The 23,675-nt window shown below is 40.1% G+C and overlaps 2 protein-coding genes across 2 annotated transcripts in view; one reads left to right on the forward strand and one right to left on the reverse strand.

Moving 5' to 3' along the window:
• zgc:158328 (uncharacterized protein LOC567225 homolog) overlaps window positions 1-23,675 on the reverse strand; it is a 57,280-nt gene that overhangs the window by 14,216 nt on the left and 19,389 nt on the right. Inside the window, exons 5-23 of the mRNA XM_035679975.1 lie at window positions 22,129-22,251; window positions 18,753-18,875; window positions 17,035-17,160; window positions 16,463-16,585; window positions 15,261-15,383; window positions 14,449-14,586; window positions 14,189-14,311; window positions 13,687-13,809; window positions 13,317-13,556; window positions 13,081-13,209; window positions 10,728-10,856; window positions 9,979-10,107; window positions 5,835-5,969; window positions 5,217-5,351; window positions 3,977-4,102; window positions 3,477-3,608; window positions 3,129-3,257; window positions 2,829-2,960; window positions 2,363-2,491 (exon numbers count right to left, since the gene is read on the reverse strand). Of these exons, the coding sequence (XP_035535868.1) occupies window positions 2,363-2,491; window positions 2,829-2,960; window positions 3,129-3,257; window positions 3,477-3,608; window positions 3,977-4,102; window positions 5,217-5,351; window positions 5,835-5,969; window positions 9,979-10,107; window positions 10,728-10,856; window positions 13,081-13,209; window positions 13,317-13,556; window positions 13,687-13,809; window positions 14,189-14,311; window positions 14,449-14,586; window positions 15,261-15,383; window positions 16,463-16,585; window positions 17,035-17,160; window positions 18,753-18,875; window positions 22,129-22,251 (2,547 nt within the window). The remainder of the gene's footprint in view (window positions 1-2,362; window positions 2,492-2,828; window positions 2,961-3,128; window positions 3,258-3,476; window positions 3,609-3,976; window positions 4,103-5,216; window positions 5,352-5,834; window positions 5,970-9,978; window positions 10,108-10,727; window positions 10,857-13,080; window positions 13,210-13,316; window positions 13,557-13,686; window positions 13,810-14,188; window positions 14,312-14,448; window positions 14,587-15,260; window positions 15,384-16,462; window positions 16,586-17,034; window positions 17,161-18,752; window positions 18,876-22,128; window positions 22,252-23,675) is intronic.
• Window positions 6,881-9,889, forward strand: LOC118341661 (EH domain-containing protein 2-like). The gene is made up of 6 exons (XM_035679976.1): window positions 6,881-7,101; window positions 7,214-7,390; window positions 7,655-7,752; window positions 8,166-8,578; window positions 8,679-8,843; window positions 8,954-9,889. Exons 1-6 carry the CDS (start codon window positions 6,881-6,883, stop codon window positions 9,512-9,514), a joined length of 1,635 nt encoding a protein of 544 aa, XP_035535869.1. The 3' UTR covers window positions 9,515-9,889.

The following is a 23,675-nucleotide window of genomic DNA, read 5'->3' on the forward strand; positions in this document are numbered from 1 at the left end:
ATCTGGTATTAGCACAGTGTCTGCATGTGTTTGTAAGTGAAGACTCATCCCTCTGTGTCTTTGTTTATAGGTAGGCACAGAGGATTCAGTTCACCACACACACACACACACACCCACACACACAGATACACAAACACACACACTGTTCCAACGCTGAAAGACTCCATCTCTAGACTAAATGAGCTCTTTAAGACAGGAGGATTATTTCCAGATCCCTGGTTGTGTAAGAGCCACTGCTGTCAGCCCATAAAGCAGGTCCAGGGACCACACAGCCGGGGAGAGCAGACCACAGAAATAGAGCGGATAGAGAGAACATAGAAAAGAACTTCCTGGTGCCATTCAGGGTCTATACACTGAAAGAGGTCAACACAACAACAATAAAACAATCCAGCTTCTTCGACAATAACGCGGATGTTCGATGCCAGTTGAACCAGAGTTCTTTTTACTGCGACCAAACAAACTATTTTGATGCAAACATCAAAGCTGCACACCAGAAACAGAGCTCCATCCACGTTAATTGAAGAAGTGGTCTAGTGTGCGGGACCCATGTCAGCACAATAGCTTGTTTCCTCTGACAAAACTTCACTGAAATGTTTAGCATCAACCTCAGGGCCACAAGAATGCTCAATGAAACTATGCATTTGCCATAGTAACAAGCTCTTGAGTCTTGTAGAAAGCAATTATTCCCATGAATAACGTCGCCCACGTAGAATCAAACACAGAAGAAAAGTCATCTCTTTCCATTTTAATTCTGTGGAACAGACGAACTGGAGAGATCTGGTCCTTCTCACAGCCCAGGCCTCTTCCTGATTTCTCCTGAAGGAAGAGGCCCAGCAGAAGACTGAGAAACTGGACACCTCTGTTTGAGGAGAAAAGGCCTTCAGAAAACAGAATCTGGTCAGACCGATAGCCCTATTTCCACAGCAACGTCCAATCAGAGTGACGTGTGCGTCTGAGGCCATTAGACTGTTATGACTGGGGATGTGAAGCTCTGTTCTAATGTGACATGGCCATGATTTACAATGCACCGTGCACTATGGAGGTGGTATGAATTTCTGGGCCTGGTAGTACACTTACACTAAATCTTACACTTTGCAATAACACGGGGCCACTTCAAGTCAAAAGACTATAATCAAGAACAAATCTATTACGTTGTTAAGACTGTTGGACTGTTGGTACGTCTTTCAGTTCAGTAAAAATATCCCAATGATGAGAAGAATATTTGTTACATGAAGGGTTTGCTATGGCAGGATGCTTAAAAAGACTGCAGGCTATGAATTACAGTCCATCTATCCCAGAATGACTAATACAAATTATATCTTGGGATTTGTGTGGTTTTAAAGTGGTTTGCTTATGACATTACTTGGACAATCTGATGATTCATTGAATCTGTGTGATGATTCACTGAAACGCGTAAGAGGTGAGAAATTCAGAAGAATATCCTGCAGCGCCCTCTAGTGTATTCACAGTTAAAGACTACTAATGTCTCTCACAACAGAGAGGAAGCTTTTAGACAAATGGGCGATCGCATTTGTCCCACGTCATTTAAAGCTCAACAAGGTCAGCGTGGATAGTTTAACAAACAATCGGAGAATAAAATGTAAGTGCCTCCGAATATAGTATTTAAATCTTTCACTGTAAAATTTTAAATGTAATTGAATTCAGGGATTAAAATGTTGTCAACAATCCAATTTCACTATTAATAATATTAAATATAAAATGCAACTAATTATGATTATTTTATTATTATTTTTCTGGATTAATAGAGTAATGAAAAAAGGCAGATAATAGTAAAAAATAATTCACATAAGCATAGATGAGAAGTTTGATGATAGACTGCATGTTCCAAACCCAAAGACATTCAGTTTACTTCCTCATACGGCAAAACAAGCAGCAAATCCTCACAATTGAGAGGCTGGAGTGTATTGTTTGAGTAGGTACGTGTGTGTTGGACGGGAGGACAGGTGGAGGGAGGGTTCTGTACTAGTGAGTAATTATCTTGGATTACCTGTGTGCTCAGCTTTAAGAAAAAATAAGCATAACCATATTCCTATGATTTAAAGTGAAAGAAGGGAAACCGAATTTCACATTTTAGTCAAAGGAGCACAAGCCTTTTAAAATATAACCTCATGTACATTAATATTAATTATTATATAATTATATAATTATATATTATATATAATTAATTTTGTTATTCTTACAAGTCCCAACTGCCAAGTGGACCTTAAATTAATCTTGTAAATTGCTAAAAACCATTTAATACCATTTCAGTTAAAATTACTCCAAAAATAACAGATAAGTTCGGGGAAAAAAAACACTTTTCTCTCAAAACAGTCACTAATCAGAAAAAAGAAAATCTTACTTTTTTCACAGTACGTGCCAGCATATCCAGGAGAGCATGTGCAGGCTCCGCTCACATGGTCACAGAGGGCTCCATTCTGACACTGGCACTGCTGGGCGCATTCCTGCCCATAGCTGCCATTCACACACTCTAACAGTGAACATATGAGGAAGACAGACCAAGAGTGATTTAACAAAACAACAAAAACTATTTCAGTTTCACTGACTGACTGTTTCACACACTATCTTGTGCTGTGCAATGCTTGGTACTAAATTAGTTCCTGAAGATAAATCCCAGAACTGTAGGAAAAAATGCAAAACTCACTGAAATAAAACACATGCTATAATATGCTACAAAATATCCAGGAAACGACACCTCCAGTCTTGTATATGAGCGCAAAATATGTTATGAGTGACAATCGCCCCTAGGTGGCAGTGTTCACTAAAATATATCTTTTGAAACTATGATATTTAAGAAGTAAACTTACTCTTTTCACAGTGGTCTCCAGTGAAGCCAGCCTCGCACATGCACTGACCAGTGACTGGGTCACAGCCCACAGACACCTCTTTGCACTGGCATTTACTGAGGCACTGTTGCCCCCAGTAACCAGATTCACATGCTGTGAAGGTCGGAAAATATTGGAGTGAAAGTTAAGCACAAACTTTTAATACATTCACTGTTTTACTGTCATGTTGTTGTCTGCCACTCTAACACTGTAATTTCTTGAAACTTAAACTGAAATGAAGTACAGTATTATGATTTTTGTAAGGATAATTACAGTTCTTACATGTTGCACAGTCGTGCCCTCTTTTGCCAGGAGGGCAGATACAGTGTCCAGTCTGTGGGTCACAAGTAGCATCAGGGTGGCATGTACAGCGCATTAAACAGCCCGGCCCATGGAAACCTGCGGGACACTCTGTACACAAGGTAACATTCATAGGATCATGCTTTAGTAATCCACTCTTTTTGACTGGAACTGAAAAATCTCAAATCAGATCATAGCAATTGCAAAATCTCCATTCACTTAATTGTTCAGCTGTTTTTGTTTGGGATGTACAGATTTGAATTAAAGGTCAAAAAGACAACAACATCACATCAAAATGGTTTCTTGACTCTAAATTAGATTAAAACTCACCATTTTGGCAGAGGTTGCCCATGAAGCCTGGTTTGCAGTCACACACGCCAGTCTGCTTGTTGCAGGAGCCTCTGTTCTCACAGTTAGGACAATATGACTGGCACTTCACCCCCCAGAATCCATCTGGGCAGTCTGAGGAGCATCACATATCTTTCAGATTAAGTGAGCAGTAAGCCACTTATGTCAGTTATTTCTCTATAAAGCCCTAAAGCTGCTTATTTTAGGGAAAAATGTGTTAAATGAAAAATAAGCTGTAAAGCAAAGGGCAGCTTTCTAACTGGTTTGGTTTAGCGAGGCACCAAAGAACACAAACATCCTGGTGGTTCATTGGGCTAAAGATAATACTGCAGGCTCACAGTGTCAGTGAGTTCAAACAGGTCCTCAATCTGTATCACATGTCATCCCATTTTCTATTTCTACCAAAACATCATTAGGCTAAAATGACCTAAAACTAATATCAAAAATTAGTGGAACATGAACACCATCCAAAATAAATGCACCTTCATGACAGGAGCGTCCTGTCTTCCCAGCAGGACAAATGCACTGTCCGGTTACGGGGTCACAAGGAGCTCGTCCACAGTCACAGCTCAGACGACAGCTCTCGCCGTAGCTCAATGATTGGCACGCTAGCAACACAGAAGATTAAAACATTAAAACAGAGACAGATACAACACAACAGTCACAGTGCACATGCACACAAACACAAGCCAGGGTTGTGCAATATTGCATAAATGGGCTGAGAAAGAAAAAATAATAATTTTCTGTTTATTTATTCAGCTTCTGCCAATAGCTTCTACAGGAGTAACTGAAGTAAATTACCCCTGTCATGACCTGGCCTGCAACTTACTTACTTACAATCCAGAAATTGTGGATACGTTTTTCCTTTTTTTGTTTTGGCTTTGACAAACCCAGCAAGCCAAGGCCTGGACTGCGCATTAGTGCTGACATACTGTAACTCTGCTCTGTTATCTTAGTCCACTCCACACAAACACAAAGTCATGTTTTTACCAGAGGCTTCTGAACAATATTCAGTATCACTTTAGCTCACAACACAGAAGGTTGAACTTTCAATCAACCGGCAGAGTAAACAGCCAGGGGACACCCTGCTGTGGAGGAACGCTCATAGTTTCAGTTGTTCAGTTTGTACTTAGAAGAACACCTGCACTGACCAGGTGAATTCAAGAGAAAGCCTTATTTATTTCACCTAGTAAATCCACTCAATCCATCAAAGGTAGCAGAGAATGAATGGAAAAGGACAGAATAAAGAAAGATTTACAGGCAAATTGAAAAAGGTTGCGACAGAGGTTGAGAAATTCAGAAACTCATTCATAACAATTTGTGTTGCCATCAGAAAGGGCACACATTTGGCAAGCATGAAGTATGCAAACAATATCCACACATGTAGACACATGTGTCTGTATTCAAGCCCACGCACTTCACATATTTACACACATGCTCACAGTCAGTGTATCCACAGTGATACTTTACTATAAAGGTTATGGCCACATGAGGGCGCTGTTGAGTCAAGGTTCGATGGGGACATCCCACATCATCAGTTCTGTGTTTTAAATCATTGAAAGTAAAAGAAAAAATCGAATGGATGCATGCCAGATGTTTGAAGGAAACTCTAAAACAAAGATTACACCTGAATTAAAGTGCTCCTTATGCTTACATTCATTTTTAGAAGTATTTTCAGTACACGTTTACAGTTGAACAATGTAAAGCACTTTATTGTCTCACCCAGCTGACATTTATCTCCATGAAGGCCTGCAGGACATTTCTGGCTGCACTCTCCAGTCCTGGGGTCACATGACCCTCCACCTGGACAGTCACATGGCTGCTCACAGCCTGCACCAAAGAAGCCAAGCTGACACTCTACATTGGGACATATACACACACAGCAAAGGGGGAAGATTAACAATCTCAAAACACACTTGCAAACATTTTGTGAAACTACGTAGCATAGACAGGTTATTAAGATCTTAACCAGTGATCGACTTAATTCTGTGATCACTGTAGGCTGGTCTCTAAGAACAATCACAGCAACTTCTTCAACTGCTTTTTCATTGTACATGTTTATATCAAAACTGCACTGCAAGGAAACAGCAGGCTCCAAGTGTATTTCCCACAGAGCAACTGAAATTATTGGCACCATAGTCCTTTTACTGCACCAGGAAATAAACTTGGATCTATATGAAGCTGTGAAATAGTCAATACAGTCATATATCCACAAATCAACTTGTGGCTGAGAAGTGCAAGTTAGGCGGTAGACCTGAAAAGCACGGATCCTAACCAAAATTCCTTGCATGCCGAAGCTGTCGGTGAAGAAATTAGTTGGTGTAGTTTTAGTGCTTATACCTTTCTCACACTGTGGGCCGTGGTATGCAGCCTTACAGAAACATCTCCCTGTTTTGGGGTCACAGCCAGTGGAATGTTCTTGAACACAGTCACATTCCTTGGAACAGCCTGCACCGTGCGTCCACCTGGGACAAGCTGAGGGCCGGACGAGATCATTTTAAAAGAGACAAAAAAAGGATAAGTTAGGTTGATGTAGAGCGATGAATGGTTTCAACATGTTTGCATGTTTGTATCATGTAAAACCAAAAAAATACAGAATTACACTTACATTCATATGAAGAGCAAGCTGCCTACAGTATTACTGCACTAAAACAACTTTAGATGAGTCTTTTTTTTTAAGGTTGAACAAAGAAAACAAATTCTTCCAGCAATTTATGTTTGTTAAAATTAAGGTGGTCATGGTTAATTGAGAAAAAACATTGAAATTAAACCTTCTGCGCTATCATATTACATTTTTGTATGAGCCAAACGAACACACCCAACGACCATATTATCACAACATCTGCCATCTGCAAGTTTAAGTCATGTGACCACTGCTTCCAGATTCACTCAATTTATATAAAATGATGGTGCATCATTCATCCTTACTACTGTATAATTATGAATCTAATTTGAGATAAGGCTGACAATTTGGGCAAACAATTTCCTGCAAAGTTTGTTGTGTTGTCAGTAGCCATCTGCAAACTTTATCACATTAACAGAAACACTGAACAAACATATGTGTATGTGAGACTTTTAAAACTGAAGCACTGCCACATCTCCACTCAAATGTTTAGCACAATCAATCTGCATGTATTTTGCCAAGATTGTCCCTACTCAGCAACAAAAACTCCACTCCACCCTGTCCCTCTCGGCGCTGGCTTTATGTTAGGTGCAGCTGCAGGCTCTGGTTACACCCTCTCCACCCTCTAAATGTCCCGCTGCAGGATGAAGCAGACAGCTGTGAGAATCTGATAATATTCCTTGTGCACATTCTTCCATCATTCAGCTTGGTCTTAGAAGAGTGAGCCTCTTCCACGCTGAGAAAGTAAGAGCAGAAATCCACCATGTCCATCCGCAGGCTTAGGAGCAACCCTAAAACACTCGGGGATGTCAAAATGGTGACTGGGGAGCTGAGGAATCTTTATTATAAGAGGCTGCTGCCGATAGAGAAGTACTACTCTTTCCATCACTTTCATTCTCCGAGCTATGAGGATGCAGACTTCGACAACAAACCAATGGTCTTGGTGATGGGTCAGTACTCAACAGGAAAAACAACTTTTATCAGGTAAGGATCAAAACTTTTTAAAACCTCAGATTTGTGCATGTATTCTGCTGAATGTATTGCACCAGTATGTTGGGGGTAATAATGTTGGTGGTATGGTATTGCTTGGCTTCAGGTATCTCATAGAACAAGATTTTCCTGGCAGCAGAGTTGGACCAGAGCCAACCACTGACTGCTTCACTGCCCTCATGTATGGAGAGGTGGAAGGAATCATTCCAGGCAATGCTCTCACAGTCGATCCGAAAAAGCCCTTTCGCAACCTTGACCCTTTTGGAAATGCTTTTCTGAACAGGTGAGAAGATACAACAGACAGAGAGAAAGAGATGAAGGAAGAAAGAGAGAGTGAAAGAAAAGGGAAATAATGATTGTGTTGGAGTTGTTTTTTCCTCCTCTTTTTTATCATTTATCATTTTTATTTCTTTTACTTTTTTCCAATGTTCTGCCTTCAATATCATAAAAGTACTGAAACAAAACATGTAGTGTTACTTCAAATTTATGAGAAATAGCAAAGAGATTATTTTGAATGCTTTTTGGTGACACTTTGTTTTCTTTGCAGGTTTCAGTGCGTTCAGATGCCAAATAAAGTCCTTGAGAGTGTCAGCATTATTGACACGCCTGGCATCTTAACTGCTGCTAAAAGAAAACTGAGTCGAGGTGAGACAGAGTACCTTTCTAAGGTCCTTTTCGATGTCAGGAAGAATTAATGGGTCTTTACTTTCAGTTTTTTAGACAGGGTTGAAAACGTTGTCACTGTCAGAAGGATTTACATTCCTGCTAAGAGAAGAGTCATAGTAGCTGCATTTCAGCCCAACACAATTCAAACAAGTCAGAAGCACAGCAGATGAAAGTAATATCACAGTGAGTTGGGAGGAGACGAGCAGAAAGTAACTAAGCAGTCCTTGCTTTGTTTTATGGACGCATTAATCTATGGGTGTAACTGAAATGGCTTGAAACCAGTGAGGGCCACTGGGATACTTTATATGTTCCTCCACTTCTTGAGGCAGTGGGACTTGCCCCATTACATACAGTGTTAATGAAAACCCTGTGTTTTCGTTCCTTATCCCCAGGCTATGACTTCCCAGCAGTGCTGCGCTGGTTCGCAGAGCGTGTGGATCGAATCATCCTGCTGTTTGATGCACATAAACTAGAGTTCTCTGATGAGCTCACTCGAGCCTTTGGGGCTCTGTGTGGCCATGAGGACAAGTTGCGTGTGGTTCTCAACAAAGCTGACAGGGTGGACTCGCAACAGCTCATGAGAGTTTATGGTGCCCTCATGTGGTCGCTGGGGAAAGTGTTTCGAACCCCCGAGATCTTGAGGGTTTACATCGGATCTTTCTGGTCAGAGCCGAGGCAGATGTGTGACCATTACCAGCTGATAGAGATGGAGGAGGAGGATCTGTTGGCTGACATAAGGAACCTGCCGCGCAATGCTGCAGTACGCAAACTGAATGACCTGGTGAAGAGGGCACGCTTAGTAAGGGTGAGAGATTTTATATATTCAATTCCAACAGGTAAATATTTACAAACCCTAATGCAGTTATGGTGATTTTAGGTTTCATTTGTGCTTTATCCCCTCCTAGGCTCACGCCCACATTATCAGCTACCTGAAGCAAGAGATGCCAACAATCTTTTGCAAAGAAAGCAAGAAGCACAATCTGATTTACCAGCTTCCTGTCATTTTCACCAAGATCCAGCAACAGCATCGAGTCCCAGCCGGCGACTTCCCTGACTGCACCAAGATGCAGGTCAAACATTACTTTTTAATTGCTGTCTAAATACCATATATACAGAAATATAAAATGTATTTACCTAAATGTGCTCTGTGAGCCTTACATGTGATTGCATATATTTTCAGGAGAAACTTTTGGGACAAGATTTCTCAAAGTTCAAGACACTGAAACCAAGTCTAATGGCTTCCTTGGATAAACTCCTGACTACTGACATAGCAAACCTGGTGCCTTTACTTCAACAACAAGAACTGAGGAAGAAATCTCTCCATGGTGTGTTGGACGGTGACTTTTTGGGGACATTCAGGCCCGAACATTACAGGAGAGACCCTTTCAAAGAACCCTCCAGAGACGACGAGAGCAGTGAGGCAGATTTCGATGAGTGGGCAGTGGAGAAATTCAAGCCAAAATACGATGAGATTTTCTACAACCTCAGTCCAAATGAGGGCAAACTGAGTGGCACCAAAGTCAGAGAGTGGATGACAACCACCCTTCTGCCCAACTCTGTGCTTGCTCACATCTGGAGGCTGTCTGATGTAGATGGGGATGGCATGCTTGACAATGAGGAGTTTGCTTTGGCAGTCCACCTTATTGAGGGAAAACTGGAGGGTCACTGGCTCCCCCGAGAGCTGCCGTCTCACCTGGTACCACCATCAAAACGGCTAAGTACAGCCAGCGTTGAAGAGTAGACATGACATTGAGAGGAAGCTGAGGCTCTATGTACATTATTTGTACAATTTGTAAATCATTTCTTAAATGTAACCTAATCTGGTAGTAGCAGTCTGGTAGTAAACTAACCAAGTGTACAGTGCCTGTCCATTTGTATGTTAATCATCGTGACACCAAAATTGAAAGATTCCCATTGATGGTTTTGATCACTGCACATTTTTCATATCATATGTATCATATCATATTTTTACCTCACATATCCGTGGGAATAAGAAAAATATCATCATCAGAACTTATCTTCAGTTTGGTATATTCATTTTTCTTTATACAATATAAGTAATATTTCACTTTACCATAATGTATTTTTATCAATGGCATTAAACTTGTAAAGATGACCAGACAGTATTATTTAATTGTTTGCGATAGTATCATCATCACCACCATTATGCAATGGGTATTATGATAAGGTCAGGTTGGTACTCACGCAGGTGGCAGAAACGGCCATAAAGTCCTGGAGAGCACAGGCAGCCTCCATACAGACGATGGCAATGTCCATTGTTGGGACAGTTGCACTTTCTTTTGCAGTGCCTCCCGAAAAAACCCCTTGGACAACCTGTAAACATGAATACTTCAGGATAGGATGCCCACTTACGTCAAAATAAGCTCCACTGTGATAAGAGCCAACATTTAAACAAGGTTACAATTAAATAAATAAAAAAATAGGATACAGTGCTCATCTCAAATTGTAAGGCAACATCTGTGGCAGTGTTGACATGAGATGACACATTCAGCACACTGAAGGCTAATGTGGAGCAGTGGTTCCCAACCTGGGGATCAGGACCCAAAAAAGGGGTCACAAGATTAATATAGTGGGTCACATGATGATTGCCCAGGTGACAAATAAGATAATACATAATTGACCTTTCTTAATGTTTTTGGCTTCCCTCTTGTGAAATATTGTGGCTTTATCCTATCGGATAAAAATGAACCTCTGAATATTTTCAGAGGTTCAAGTTCAAATTAAAGAGTTTTTTAAGGATAACATTTATTGTTCCACTGAACTGCCCGCAACTTGCAGACATACAACCTATGACAGACTCATCAGGAGATACTGTATTATATTAAGGGGTCACAAGGACAAAATGTTTGGAAGCAGGGAATAGGAGCCTGGTTGTTGTATTCACATCTGTGTGTGTACTGTGTGTGCATCTATATAAATGTGTGTATACAAACCATCCTCGCAGAGCAGGCCCTGTACCCCAGGGGGGCACAAACACTTCCCAGTCACAGGGTCACACAAGCCACCATTCTGACAACGGCACAGGCTATTACAGGCCTGCCCATAGGTCCCCTGTGGACAAGCTGGAGAGGGAGAGGTGGGAAAAAAGGGAAACATTGGGAAAGAGCATTGACACCTTAATAATTGCAGTATGACTTAATGAATCCAACTGTGGACAATTCCTTTGGAACTCAAACACAGACTCATGTATGAGGGAAGAGAAAGTACATGCAGCCGTGTTAAGAAGTCAGTCAACACTTCCACCCTCCATCCTGTCTTTCCCCATGGTGTGTGCCCTCATGACACTCTTAATCTCTCTGGCCTTGTTAGCAGTTACAACATGAACCAGCTGGTTGTTTAAGATGTGCTAAAGTGTTACAATCCATCAAGGGAATGTCTGCTTAAATTCCATGTCACACTTTATTCACAGCAGTTTCATGTCACTCATGGGAAGACAAACCAGTTTGAAATAATCTATGGACTTAACAGCATTATAGTATCTTGTAATATCAAAATAGACACAAAAAATATAAGATTATGTGGTGCTATAACTTGCACCAGACGTGATGTGTACATGTGGAAATGCAACCAAAGTAAATGAACAGTACAGTAGGTGGGGTTATGAGGAATTCATTCTGCTTCATAATGATGGAACTGATACTGGGGTGTTTCCTTAGGCATGTTGAGGCAACATGCAAAACACACAGAGCTGTTTAAATAGCACAAAATATTGCTCTACCAATAATATTAAAAGTTGACTCTGGGAACTTGTCAACACATGGTTCTAGGCCATCTGATTTTCTGTTTGGCCAGAATTAAGTGTATAATCAGTAATTAGATAGCCACAACATTTTGCAAACAGAAAAGTCAAGTTAATTCAAAATTTAAACAAGATAATAGGCTATGTGTGTATAAACTTTTGGTAAAATACACTGACTGCATAAGTGAAATAAAAAAAACAAGATTAAGATGAAGATAGACATATTAAAGAAGACAATTAAAAGAGATTTGTGACTGAGATTTGTATTATAGAAAAGGAGCTAAACACAATATACTGTAATGCCAGGATGATACTGTATTTTGTACATTCAGCACACAAACTTTTAAATTAATTAAGTCACATATTTCTTTCTTGTAGCTATAACTTCATAGTGAAGTGACACCTGTGAAGTATATGGTCCTATGTCCGACCACTATGTTATTGTCTACTCTAACAATTCCCATATCTTTGCTTCAGGCAGTAATATTGCTCATCCTCTCTACCTCAAAATGCTACCCGTGTCCAGATACATCACCTCCAGGGTGTGCATCTGAATACTTCCACCTCAGGAGCTTGTTTCTAAAAGTGACAGATTGCTTCTAACGGACTTGTCCCACGTGCCTCTCCTCTTATGATTACCAGCCCCACTCGGGTTCAGACCAAAGACAGCCATTAATCATGGAGTTGGATGGGAACAATGCAGCCTTGCTTTCTAACCCAGTAGTGGACATCCTTGGCCTCAGGCTGTGCTCTTGCTGTGGGCCCTGGCCTCGCTCCAGTAGCAGACAGATTGATTCCCCCGGTGCTCTTGTGTTCGGGAGCCCATAAACAACCCAGCCTCCCACGCAGAGGAGCCGACAGGTTTTGATACATGGCCCTGGATCAATGCACACAGGGAGCTATCTCATCTCTCTCTAAAACTAGACCACATTGGTATGTGTGGTTCAAATAGACCTAAAAGACGATGCGTCCTGTGGGAAAGACCAGGTTGTGTGCATGTGCATGCGTGCTGCGCTGTTAACATTATCCACCTGTCATGTATATGATCTGGGCATAAATTATTTATTTTGGTTCATGCACATGTCTTGGCCAGAGAGTCATTTATATTTTATATCCTACAGAATGAAATATTCAGGTCCCCAAACTTTTTAAGAGATAGTTTGACATTTTGAGAAATATGCTTATCTGCATTCTTACTAAAAGTCAGATGAGAAGACCACTCTCGTGTACCACTCATATGGTAAACATATGAAGCAGCTAGCCTGTGCCAGGGTAGCTAAATCTAGTAGCTGGGGAGGTGGCAGTTCCACCTCCTGGGCACTGCAGAGTTGCCCCCGAGCAAGGCTACTAACCCCCAACTCACCCTGTACACTGCCACAGCCCATCACTCCACTGTCTCACAACATTTATATGTCTGTGTGACTGTATTTTGGGCCAATGTGTGTAAAAGAGATTCGTAAAGTAAATCTTTGAGAATTTTTGTTGCAAAGAAAAGATGTAATATACAATGCATAGATGTAACTGTATGTGCTGTTAACCACACTTACTCCCATTGCAGATGATCCCAGTCCACCCAGGTGAACACTGACATCTGTCTCTGTTTTCACTACACGCTCCATTCACACAGTCTTCACAGCTCACACTGCAGTCATCCCCAAACGAGCCATCAAGACACACTGAAAAAGAACACCGGTATAGAGATTTAAAAGGAAAACAATACAATTAAACCTAATATTTATTTAATTTATCACCAGGCATACATCATTTATGGTTTTTACTGTACCTATGCTGCTGTCCAGTCTAAGCTCTCCTCGACGCTCCCTCTGAATCTCTAATTCTTTTTCACTGTCACCATCACTACCATAATCATCCTCAGTGTCATAACGGGAGTGCAAGGCTGCTGTGTACTGCAGGAGCTGAGGAGCCTTGCGAAACAGCAGGTCTGGTAATCTGTGGACCTCCAGCTGTTCATCCTCTTCATCCTCTTCCTCCTCTTCTTCTTCCAGTTCTCTGCCATACAGAGCTAAACACAACCAGTACGAAATTAGAGTCAAATGATTTTAGATGGCAGAAACACTTATAATGTGTTAATTGTCCATGTTGTACAACAACTATTCGATCCAAGAATAACTATGATACAAATGTCAACTCACAAATGCAGGAGTGCTGGTCCTGATCCAAGCGGAAGCCCAGTCGACAAAAACACTCATATGTTCCCAGGGTGTTGACGCAGTAGTGTTCACAGCCTGAGGTTTCTGTTACACACTCATCATTGTCTAACAGAAGAATACACAAACAACAAACAGCTCAGAGAATGAAAGGGTATTAATAACAAGAGTTTGCTGGCAGACGGGTTGTGCAGATCAAGTTCAGGTGGGACCATTACTTTTGTTTCACTTCAAAGTACTCATTTAATTAAACTTTTTCTACCCATCTGGCAGTTCCTCTCTAGGTTGTACAAAAACAGTTGCTCCTTAGTGAGAAAAATGCCCTTTTTATTGTTTACTGCTCTGCAATGGCCTTGAAAAGCTTAATTTCAGTTGAGCAATCAGTTAGTAAATTCGCACTTGGAATTTATGTCCTTGCACACATTGTGCCACAACATAGAAAACACAAAGCAGTCTAGGTAAACTGCTATCAATCTAGCACTCTTACCATCACAGCCACAACCGTCTGGGTTCAGTCTGTGGCCAGCTCTGCAGCTGCACTCGTAGCCACCCGGGTAGTTTCTACAGAAGTGACTGCAGCAGGACTCCCCACTGATACACTCATCACTATCTGAGGAAGGCATGCAGTGGTAGGGTACAACAGAAAGCAGAAGCAGAGTCAGAAAATTGTGAATGAAAAAGAACGAACAGGGAAAGAAACGTAGACAGAGACATAAACTTAGCTGCATCACAGAGAGAAGTTCTTACCTACACAGGTTTTCCTGTCCTGGTCCAGCTGGAAGCCGTGGTTGCAGGAGCAGAGAGGGCCGTTGGTGGTGTGCTCACAGTGATGAGAGCAACCTCCGTTGTTCTTCTCACAGCTGTTGACAATCTCCATCTCAATGCCTGGAGGAGAGAGGAACAAAACCACAATTAAAGTGCACAACCAGAGCTGAAACATAAGGACAAGTTTATGGGGCATTTATGAGGACTATTTTGGTTTCTCCCAGTTTTGTAATTACAAGTTACAGATGAGGAGAAGGGGGAAAAAAAATCCATTCTTAAGCACAGATATAGTTGGAATGGAATTAGAAAGGTAAGTTAGTAAGTAATTAAGTACATTTGTACTTACCTACATATCTAATGTGACTGGACTGGATTTGAAACGGACATTTCTGATGTATTCTATGAGGCATGTCATTATCATTGTTATCCCACATGCTTCCTTAAGACTCTTGAAAGCATGCATGCAAGTTAGAGTGCAGCTTAGGATGTTTGTCAAAAATGTCAAATGTCTTTTTTTTGCAGTCATGAAGTAAATAATCATTTAACTTAAGTGTGAATTACAATCTATCTGTTGGTAACTAAAGTGGCAGTATACAAGAAACTAAGTAGACACAAAACTATGTTGCAAGTGTAGTTTTGGTAATTGTTTTGTTTACATATTGCATCGACTGCACTGGACACAAGTATTCTAATCTATTTTCCTTATTTACAAGAAAACTAAATGACAAAAATCCTTATTTGCACAAAGTAACGTGTTCAACAGTCAGCTGGAATTTTCTACAGCTTTTACTTACGGTAGCACTGTTTTCCATCAGCACCTAGTTCAAAGCCTGGATGACACACACAGCTGAAGGAGCCCAGCATGTTGACACATCCATGGGAACACTTGGCATGGCCTGAACCGCACTCATCAATGTCTATAAGGGACAGGTGATAAACCACAAAGGTGGGCATGTTTACACAGAGATATAGTGTACTGTACATACAGATAGACACACAATGCTTTTAATGTTTGATTATTGATTTGCGTTGTACATATATTGTTTTAGTGTGTTGTTTCTATTACCTATCAAACTTATTTATATTAACGTATGTGAAGTGTCATTGAGTTCCTTGACAAGAGCTCTATGAATAAAAATCACAGGAGCATGAGAAAGTCATGATGGCAAACATTTCGTATCAAAGATTTATCTGTTTTACAAAATTGCAAAACACAAGAAAATATCTCTGGGTCATATTAAGACATAGTCAGGGTCCAGATATTTTCAGAGGTGACATACGTCTTCTTGTCCTCTTTGACTAGGAATAAGTAACCTAGCCCTCTTGGCCAAGTTGCAGTTTACACAAGACCAGAAGGCCCCGGGTTATTATGGTTCATACTGCAAAGAATGCAAAAGAAACTGTTTTTTGAACAGACACACATGTATATTGAGACGAATAGTTTATACACCAACTCAGAGCCCTTGCCTGAGTTTTAGCTACACGCACACACTGACAGAAAGTCACAAATGTTTAAGGTCACAAGTTTTTGGGGGTCAGGTAAAAGCAATTTTAAGGGATACAGAGAAACTCAGTGATGCCTTTGTTTGGAGCTGTGTTTCTGGCACTAGATGTTAATGAACCAAACACACATACTGTCACAGCATTACAAAACTATGCTCCCATACGGTTTTAAAAATCTGGATGGGTAAAGGATTTCAAAACAATGTATCAAACACTTCCTCCAGCAGGAAGACTTTGTCAAGTCTTAGATTTCTCAAGCTTTTCCTTTCATTTTAGTAGGATGGATGTAAGTAAAGTTTCCAACATCAGCCTCTCAATCAATACCGCTCTGTATAGAGCAGATTTGCTTTCAAAAGGAGGGTTAGTGTTGCTGCATCTTATGGAAAAATCGTGAATTTCATTCTCTTATTAAACTGTTTGATAAATCAATTCTCAAGGTGTGTGTCAGTGTGTGTGTGTGTGTCTGTGTCTGTGTGTGTGTGTAATTCCTCACCTTCACAGTTCTTGCCATCTCCAGCCAGTGTAAAACCAGGTCGGCAGCTGCAGCGAACCCGGCTGCCTTCTGAAAGACACAGCTGGTTGCAGCCTCCATTCCTCTCTTCACAGGGGTCCCTCACTGACGCACACAAACACACAGAGGGAGAAGCACACACACACACACACACACACACAGACACAAAAATGTAGCCAGGTCAGCCCAGCAGGTGATTCCCTGACCTGCTGGTTAGTTCATGAGCACAGATTTAATTCCCAAGTTTGACTTAAAAAAAAAAAGGTTTCCCATACTGTGTGAGTCTGGTTATGACATCTGTAAGATGCCCAGTAAAAAAACAAAAAACATTTTCAAATCTGGGAGGACAAATCTGTATTCCTGCTCTTTACTGTACAGTAACTGTTTCCAAAGCTGCTTCTCAAATTTATTTTCTCTCTCTACAAGGAGTAGCCACTCAAAATGTAAACGGTAAAAGCAGCTAACTTATATCCGGAAAGATAATATATTTTAATGAACCCTGTTTGCCCAGTGATTTCTGACATATTCTTGCATCTGCTGGCAAAATGACTTACATTCACAATGTCTCCCATCTCTCTTCAGGTGGTAGTTCTTTCGACATTCACATTTGTAGTGGTTGTTCCCCATGTCCACACACTTATGTTCACATCCACCATTCAGAACCGAGCAAGAGTTAACAGCTTAAAAGAAAAAGAGACACAGAAACATGCATGATAAATAAGCATAAAACCCCATCATCTCTGGTTTCCAATTACAGAAAAATTGGATGTTAAACTCTGTCCAGTTAAAAATCTGAACTCACACAGGATCACAAATATAATTGAATTTGTTGGCAATCTAAAATGGCTTTCACACCTCAAACTCTGTGTAATTATTGAAAACACTCGGGCAAAGGCTGGAAGCTGGAAAATGATATTCAAGCTGGGTCCAGCGGGTACCCCTGGTTACTTTCTAATGATCTTTCCATTCCATTACCCCTGTGATTTAATGATGTGCCAAATATGAATATCAGCCCTGTGCCTTCTGGGTACTCTAAACACAGACATGATGACACAGACGGCCTGTAAAACTGAGAGAACGGCTGGCTTTTAACATTGATGACTTCAACAGGCACAATTAGCTATCCCTCCGCCTCCATCCCTATCCTCCACCACTAAGCTGTGGTGTATTAAGAATGAAAAATAAGACCAAAAGCAACAGAGGAGTTCCGATTTACAGCAAGCAACAAATTCTCTCATTACCTACAGGTTTTATGGTGCTAAAATGGGAAAAAGTACTTAACCATCTTATATTTCTCCATTTCAAATCATGTCAGAATTTCCCACTAGACACTGGGATTAATGAGAGAAGCTCAGCACTCCTTTTCTTTGTTACTTAAGTGTTGCTGGAAAGAGCTGCTATGCATCTGCTGTAAAGGGATGGAGATATTCATCCAGGTGTTCTCACACACTGGACATGGCTCACACTGTCAGAATTGGAAGTTGTGATGTGATCTTTGTATCCTGAAGGACCGTAACAATATGAAAAATTCAGCATTTGAAAAAAAAAAGGAAAAATATGTGTATGCATTGGATTACTTTAGCATGGCAATACTTTGAAATAAAAGACAAAACAATAAAAATACTGATATATTACAAGGACTTTGGTGGATATTTTGACCTCATTTCTGCTTTTGCAACATGTATGCATCTGTATTTGGTTGTGTTTTCTCACTTTGTAGCATGCGCATCTAGAAAATTTGCAATGGAGTTTTTTTTAAGTTGCAGTACATTGAGCTTTTCACAGCCACTGTAGTATATACAGTTTAGCCTAAAACTTACCTATGTAAATGTATATTTAATATTTGATTACACTACTAGTTATCATATGACACCATTAGCTGTTGTTGTTGCCGTAAGGTTGCCAGGCAACCAAACAAGAAATAGTCCAGCACAACTTTCCTCTATTTATTATTGTTTGTATTAAACATACAAGATATAACCTTTTTATTACTGAGCTTTAGAGGGGCTATTACCTGTACACAGAGACAGGCTAACTGTTTCAAGTCATTATGCTAAGCTAAGCTAACCTGCTACTGGTTCCAGCTTTATACTAAACATACACATATAAGAGTGGTGATCATCTCCTCATCTAACTCCCGGCAAGAACGTTTTAAGCATGTATGCACGTTATTCCTCTACTCAATTAATGAGGAGAGAATGCAGTATTTGGGGAGGAGTCCAAGGACTTTTTTTTAGCACAAGTGTAATGAATACTTCTGTTTTGTACTTACCAATGCATGTTCGGCCATCAGTGTGCATACGGAAGCCTTCACTGCACTCACAGTGATAAGAGCCCGGTGTGTTGACACATGTTTGCTGGCATCCTCCATTGAGCTCCTCACACTCATTAACATCTGAACACACACATTGTTAGGAATGTCAGTCTGCTTCTGACTTAATTTAGCAGCATGCCTGTCATGAATAAGGCACAATTAGAAGCCCATATAAATGGCCTCTCTGCTTGAGTCATCTTGTGTGTTAAAAAACTGGAACTTCAGCTGCTGAACAAGGACAGATTGAGAACTTTGGTTGGAGTTGTAGGATAATAATTCTGAATTACATCCTTTATAAAATCTCACATCCAACTTTGAGGCGGTCTAATTAAACATTCCTTCTGTGGTGAGCAAAATAAAGGAAAATGAAAAACACATTTAGATTTAAAGAGTTGTAATTGTGTAATTTTGACTACATTTTCTTCGCTGTTTTACTTTGGAGTACAGTTCAGTGTTTTCAATGTGTCAGTGTGCCTTTGAGCAAGACACTGAATCACCATCTGCTTCACAAGCACAATACCACACTGACGCTGTACTCTGACTCCTGTAAATACATGTGTAATGTCCTCAGGGTGAATGGCTTATCATGCTGTTTGTGCAGTAGTATGCGTGTAATCCATTTGTTTCCTGCACAGGAGAGAATTGCATATGGTTGCACGTGTGTCGGACTGAAGCTCATGTTCCACAGAGACAGAAGCAAGCTGAGAAGACAACATACCTGAACACTCCACTCAAGGACAATCAGACTTTACTACACATCTGGACAACACATCACACATCCTCCTGACCTCCTCCCGGTTGTCATCTCTGACTCGCAAGGGCTTTTTCGGCTCACGCTGGTGATGACAGAGTAGCTGTGTGCGAGGAGCGTGGGAGGGGAATATAATGTTGCATTTACCTTTTTTAGGGGGAGGGGGTTGTTAAACACTAAGAACATGTGGTTCAGTTTATTTGAGCATGCAACACTACCATCATTTTGGTTCTGCAGAGGTTAAAGTGCTTCCCAAGTAGTGCAAATATTAGAAATCATTTTTAAATAGTTTGCGTGTGTGTGTGCGTGTGATAAACCCGTGGGAAAAAGAAAATGATTTCAAGACTATTTTAATTAGCTTGTTTCCAATAAAAGGAGCTAAAGAGGAAAGGGGGGGGGGGGGGTGTCAAAGTGGAGCCCAGTTGCCAGTAAAAGAATCCTTTTCATACCCTGCACATAGTGTGATCAGGTTTAAGGAATTCATATTCATTTGCCTAATTTATTTAGACATCTGTCTGAGTGAAGAAACAAATAATTACTAAACAACCGCCTGTGAAGAATCACACATTCATGAACCGTCCTATCATTGTGGGCTCTTTTGTATATTAACACATTGGCAGCTATTGTAGAGAATGCCTAACATGCAAAACAATAGACGCAGGGGGAGGTTTGTCAAGGTTAATATACTTATTGGTCTCCTCATGTGAGAGGATTTCAATGGGAGACACACAATGGCTGCTTTTCACCGGTGGAAGAGGTGGTGTGTGTGGCAGCAGGGGCGGGAGTGGTGGTGGTACTGGTGTCAGAGGTCGAGGGGCATGAGGTCTGAATGGTATCGCGTGACACTGTCTGGCTCTAAGTGGAGCTGCTGAACTGGCATCTACAGCTATACAATGTGGCGGACCAAACATTTGGGAGCGCTGCTTTGGAAATGAACAGGTGGTTTTCAGAATGAGCACCACATGAACTGAAGTTACTAAAATAAGAAGAGGACCAGAGGCATTCTGGTGTGAGAGCACTCATTTATATGTGTTACCTTATATGACAGTATTTATCATACTTTTTTGCTTTAGTATTTAGTATGACTAACATGATTGAATTCTTTCAAATTTGACTATATTTTCATTTAAATTAAGGTTATATACGACGGCAGTCACCTCACACAGCTCTCAGTTTCCAGAGTGGCATACTAACTTTGAAAGTCCCACAATGATTGCTGATTTAAAAACAATTTATTTATTCTTCTTCAAGAGTTCAGACCCAAACTCGCTGCCTATCCCCATAAATACGACCACACATACAATTCACACAAAAAGCCGTAAAAGAAGAACTTCACAGCTGCTTCCGTTTGTCTTCTCCATTGGTTAGCTCTCTGACTTTAAATCATTAGTAAGTGACAATATCCTGTCTTAAAGGTTAAAGGTCAGGGGCACTTGTTCACACCTGTAGCTCTAAAGAACAAATGGGCCTTAGTGCCCAACACTAACTCAGCATATTTCTGTCAGATGAGACGGGCAAACTGCGAAAGTATACTGTCTGAGAAGAGAAGGTTATTAGAAAGCGGTGCTGCCTGTGTGGTTGGTTTAGACCTTTACAGCCTCGAGTCTAGACGGTTAAGTAGGTCTTCAGTTGGTCAAAATAGGCTAAAGCATGACAAAATCAACGACTAAATATTTCTGTAATTCAGTCCACATCGAATTCATTCTAATTCATTCTATTCATACTAAAATAAATAAAAAATAAAACTTTTTGGAGCAACAATGGAACTGTATGTTTGCAATGTTTTGTTGAGACACTGCTACTACTTGCAAGGCGAGGGTCACTTGACTGACAGCCAGAGGTTTTTGGTAGCCTTGCAAGCTTGTCTACTTGTATTGCAGAAAAAGGTCAACAGTGAAGAAGCACATAACACAACTGAAAATTAGTAAAACAGGTGTGATGTGGTACATATTTAAGGAAGAAAACAGCATTGTACATTTATAGTTGTAGAATTTGGCAAATGTTTATGAGGCGCTAAATGCATTCAACATATTTTTGTTAAGCCTTAAATGTACTCTCAATTCATTTTGGTGAGAAACACTGAAGGTAAACAAAACCATGCTTCTTTACAATGAAAGCTTCACATAATACCTTTAACCTTGTAATTTTCCCCATTATGTGCTATAATATACTGCTGTACAAATTGCACTACACAGAGGAATACATATGACTAAAGACTAAAAGTAAGTTTAAAGTTTTTATTTTATCTGTACAAAAATAGCTCAAGGGTATCATAATAAAACAATAAATTGACTAACATGTGCACTTATCTAAATCTAACGAGGGCAAATTAAGACTTATTTTGGTTTACTGCTTGTGAAAAAAGCTATTTTACAGCCATAAATAAATTACATTAAAATATAAAAAAATGTGTTATCGTATGCATTGTGTGTGATATTTTGTGTATGTTTTTTTGTTGAAAACATAACACACAACACCCGGTAAAGTCATTTTCATTCTGACATAAAAAATAAATAAAAAAACAGTGAAGGAAGCCCCGACTGGGCAGAGTACACATCAGCTACATCCAGATGTCCATCTTACCGTGACATGCCTTGCCATCTGGCCCTAGTCTACTGCCTTCCGGACACTTGCAGTAGTAGCTGCCAATGGTGTTACAACAGTACCCCTCACAGCCGCCTTCATTCACTTCACATTCGTTAACATCTGAAAGAAAAAGATTAAAAGACCAGTTTTACATAACATAACATAATGTACAGTCCACAAAACACTGCAGCTGAATGAGGACAGAAAGGTTTCTAACTACCTTTCAGCTAACCTTCCTTACTTTCTGTTTAGTCCCTTCATGTATTAATTTATTTCCCCTTTTCAGCAGGACAGAAATCTACAAAACTTTTCTAGAGTTTATTTGCACCTTTCACTTTACAGATCCCAACACAGTCTCTATGACAGAGATAATTTGGTGTCAGTGAACTCCCAGAGGTAAAAACAAAACTGTTGTTTGTGAGTCTGTTGCCAATCATTACCAACCAGAGCATTCCTGGTGGAAAATAAAAGGAACAGGAGAAGCTATAACTTGCATTTTCCCACATGTTGTGGTTCACCATTTTAATTCACAACAGTGAAACTGAGAAGTCTGCAGTCTTCTACCTTATCACTTCATACAACATATGCCAGTAGTTCCACTCTGTCATTAGTGTGTATCTAAATCCAATCAGCTATTTCCAAAGAAGCCTTATGTTGATCCACTCTGTTTTCATGGTCTTCCCATGTTTCCAATGTTCTTACTTGTCTCTGGGGGTGAAATGGTTTCCAGGTTTGTTCCCTGTTTAGATCTTACACAGGAAAGGCTCCTTTTTCTGGTGCTGTATAATGATTCCTATCAACTGTGCATCACTACCAAAGAATGTCTCTAAACACATTATACTTTGTGACACGCAAGAGAAAAGTTCTAATATGATCAATCTGTGACACACAAGACGTTGGTATACCCCAAAAATTGTCATTTTTTGTCATTAAAACTGGCTTGTGTAAATGTGTAACAGTAAATGTTTGCCTCATGGTACTGTTGGTATCTGCAAAACAATGTTTAATCATAATTTTAGCTGATTAATATTGCAGTATAGTCATTCAAGTAAAAACTAACTAAATAGCGGTTCATCGAAACTTAATTTCCTTGTGTGCTAAATATATGCTATGACATTCAATATATCAAAACACTACAGCACAGTCTATTCTACATTTTCACATTTTATGTTGAAAAAACTATTTCTCACTAACTAAAATAATTTATATTAAAACAGTTTTCTGTTGACAGCATTCTTGGCCAACTATGATAAAAATGCACTTCTCATATTGTGAAATGCTTCCGTATATGCAGAAATGGCTTTGAGAGATAAGAGGAATTTCTCATCCCTTTCGGATGGGGTTGAATGAGTGCATTCCTTCAAATAATTCTGATAAAAATATTATTCTCTTGTGTGAAATACAAAATGTTCCTGGATACAGTATTTAATCTAATGTCCTTTGAACTTTATCCGGATCCTTGTAGATCCTTGTAACAAATGTTGCATTCGGTCTTAATGGGTTAAACTGCTGCTATTTTTACTGTAGTACAAGTCCATGTGACA

This window comes from Morone saxatilis, unplaced genomic scaffold (assembly GCF_004916995.1).
Source record: "Morone saxatilis isolate NCDOM2014 unplaced genomic scaffold, NCSU_SB_2.0 Contig8, whole genome shotgun sequence".
Lineage (NCBI taxonomy): Eukaryota > Metazoa > Chordata > Actinopteri > Moronidae > Morone > Morone saxatilis.

Bases quoted from the DNA above. Each gene is read 5' to 3' on its own strand.
- LOC118341661 (XM_035679976.1), top strand. From the start codon at position 6,881: ATGTCCATCCGCAGGCTTAGGAGCAACCCTAAAACACTCGGGGATGTC. The intron at 7,102-7,213 runs GTAAGGATCAAA...GCTTGGCTTCAG, and splicing joins GGAAAAACAACTTTTATCAG to GTATCTCATAGAACAAGATT. The intron at 8,844-8,953 runs GTCAAACATTAC...ATATATTTTCAG, and splicing joins CTGACTGCACCAAGATGCAG to GAGAAACTTTTGGGACAAGA.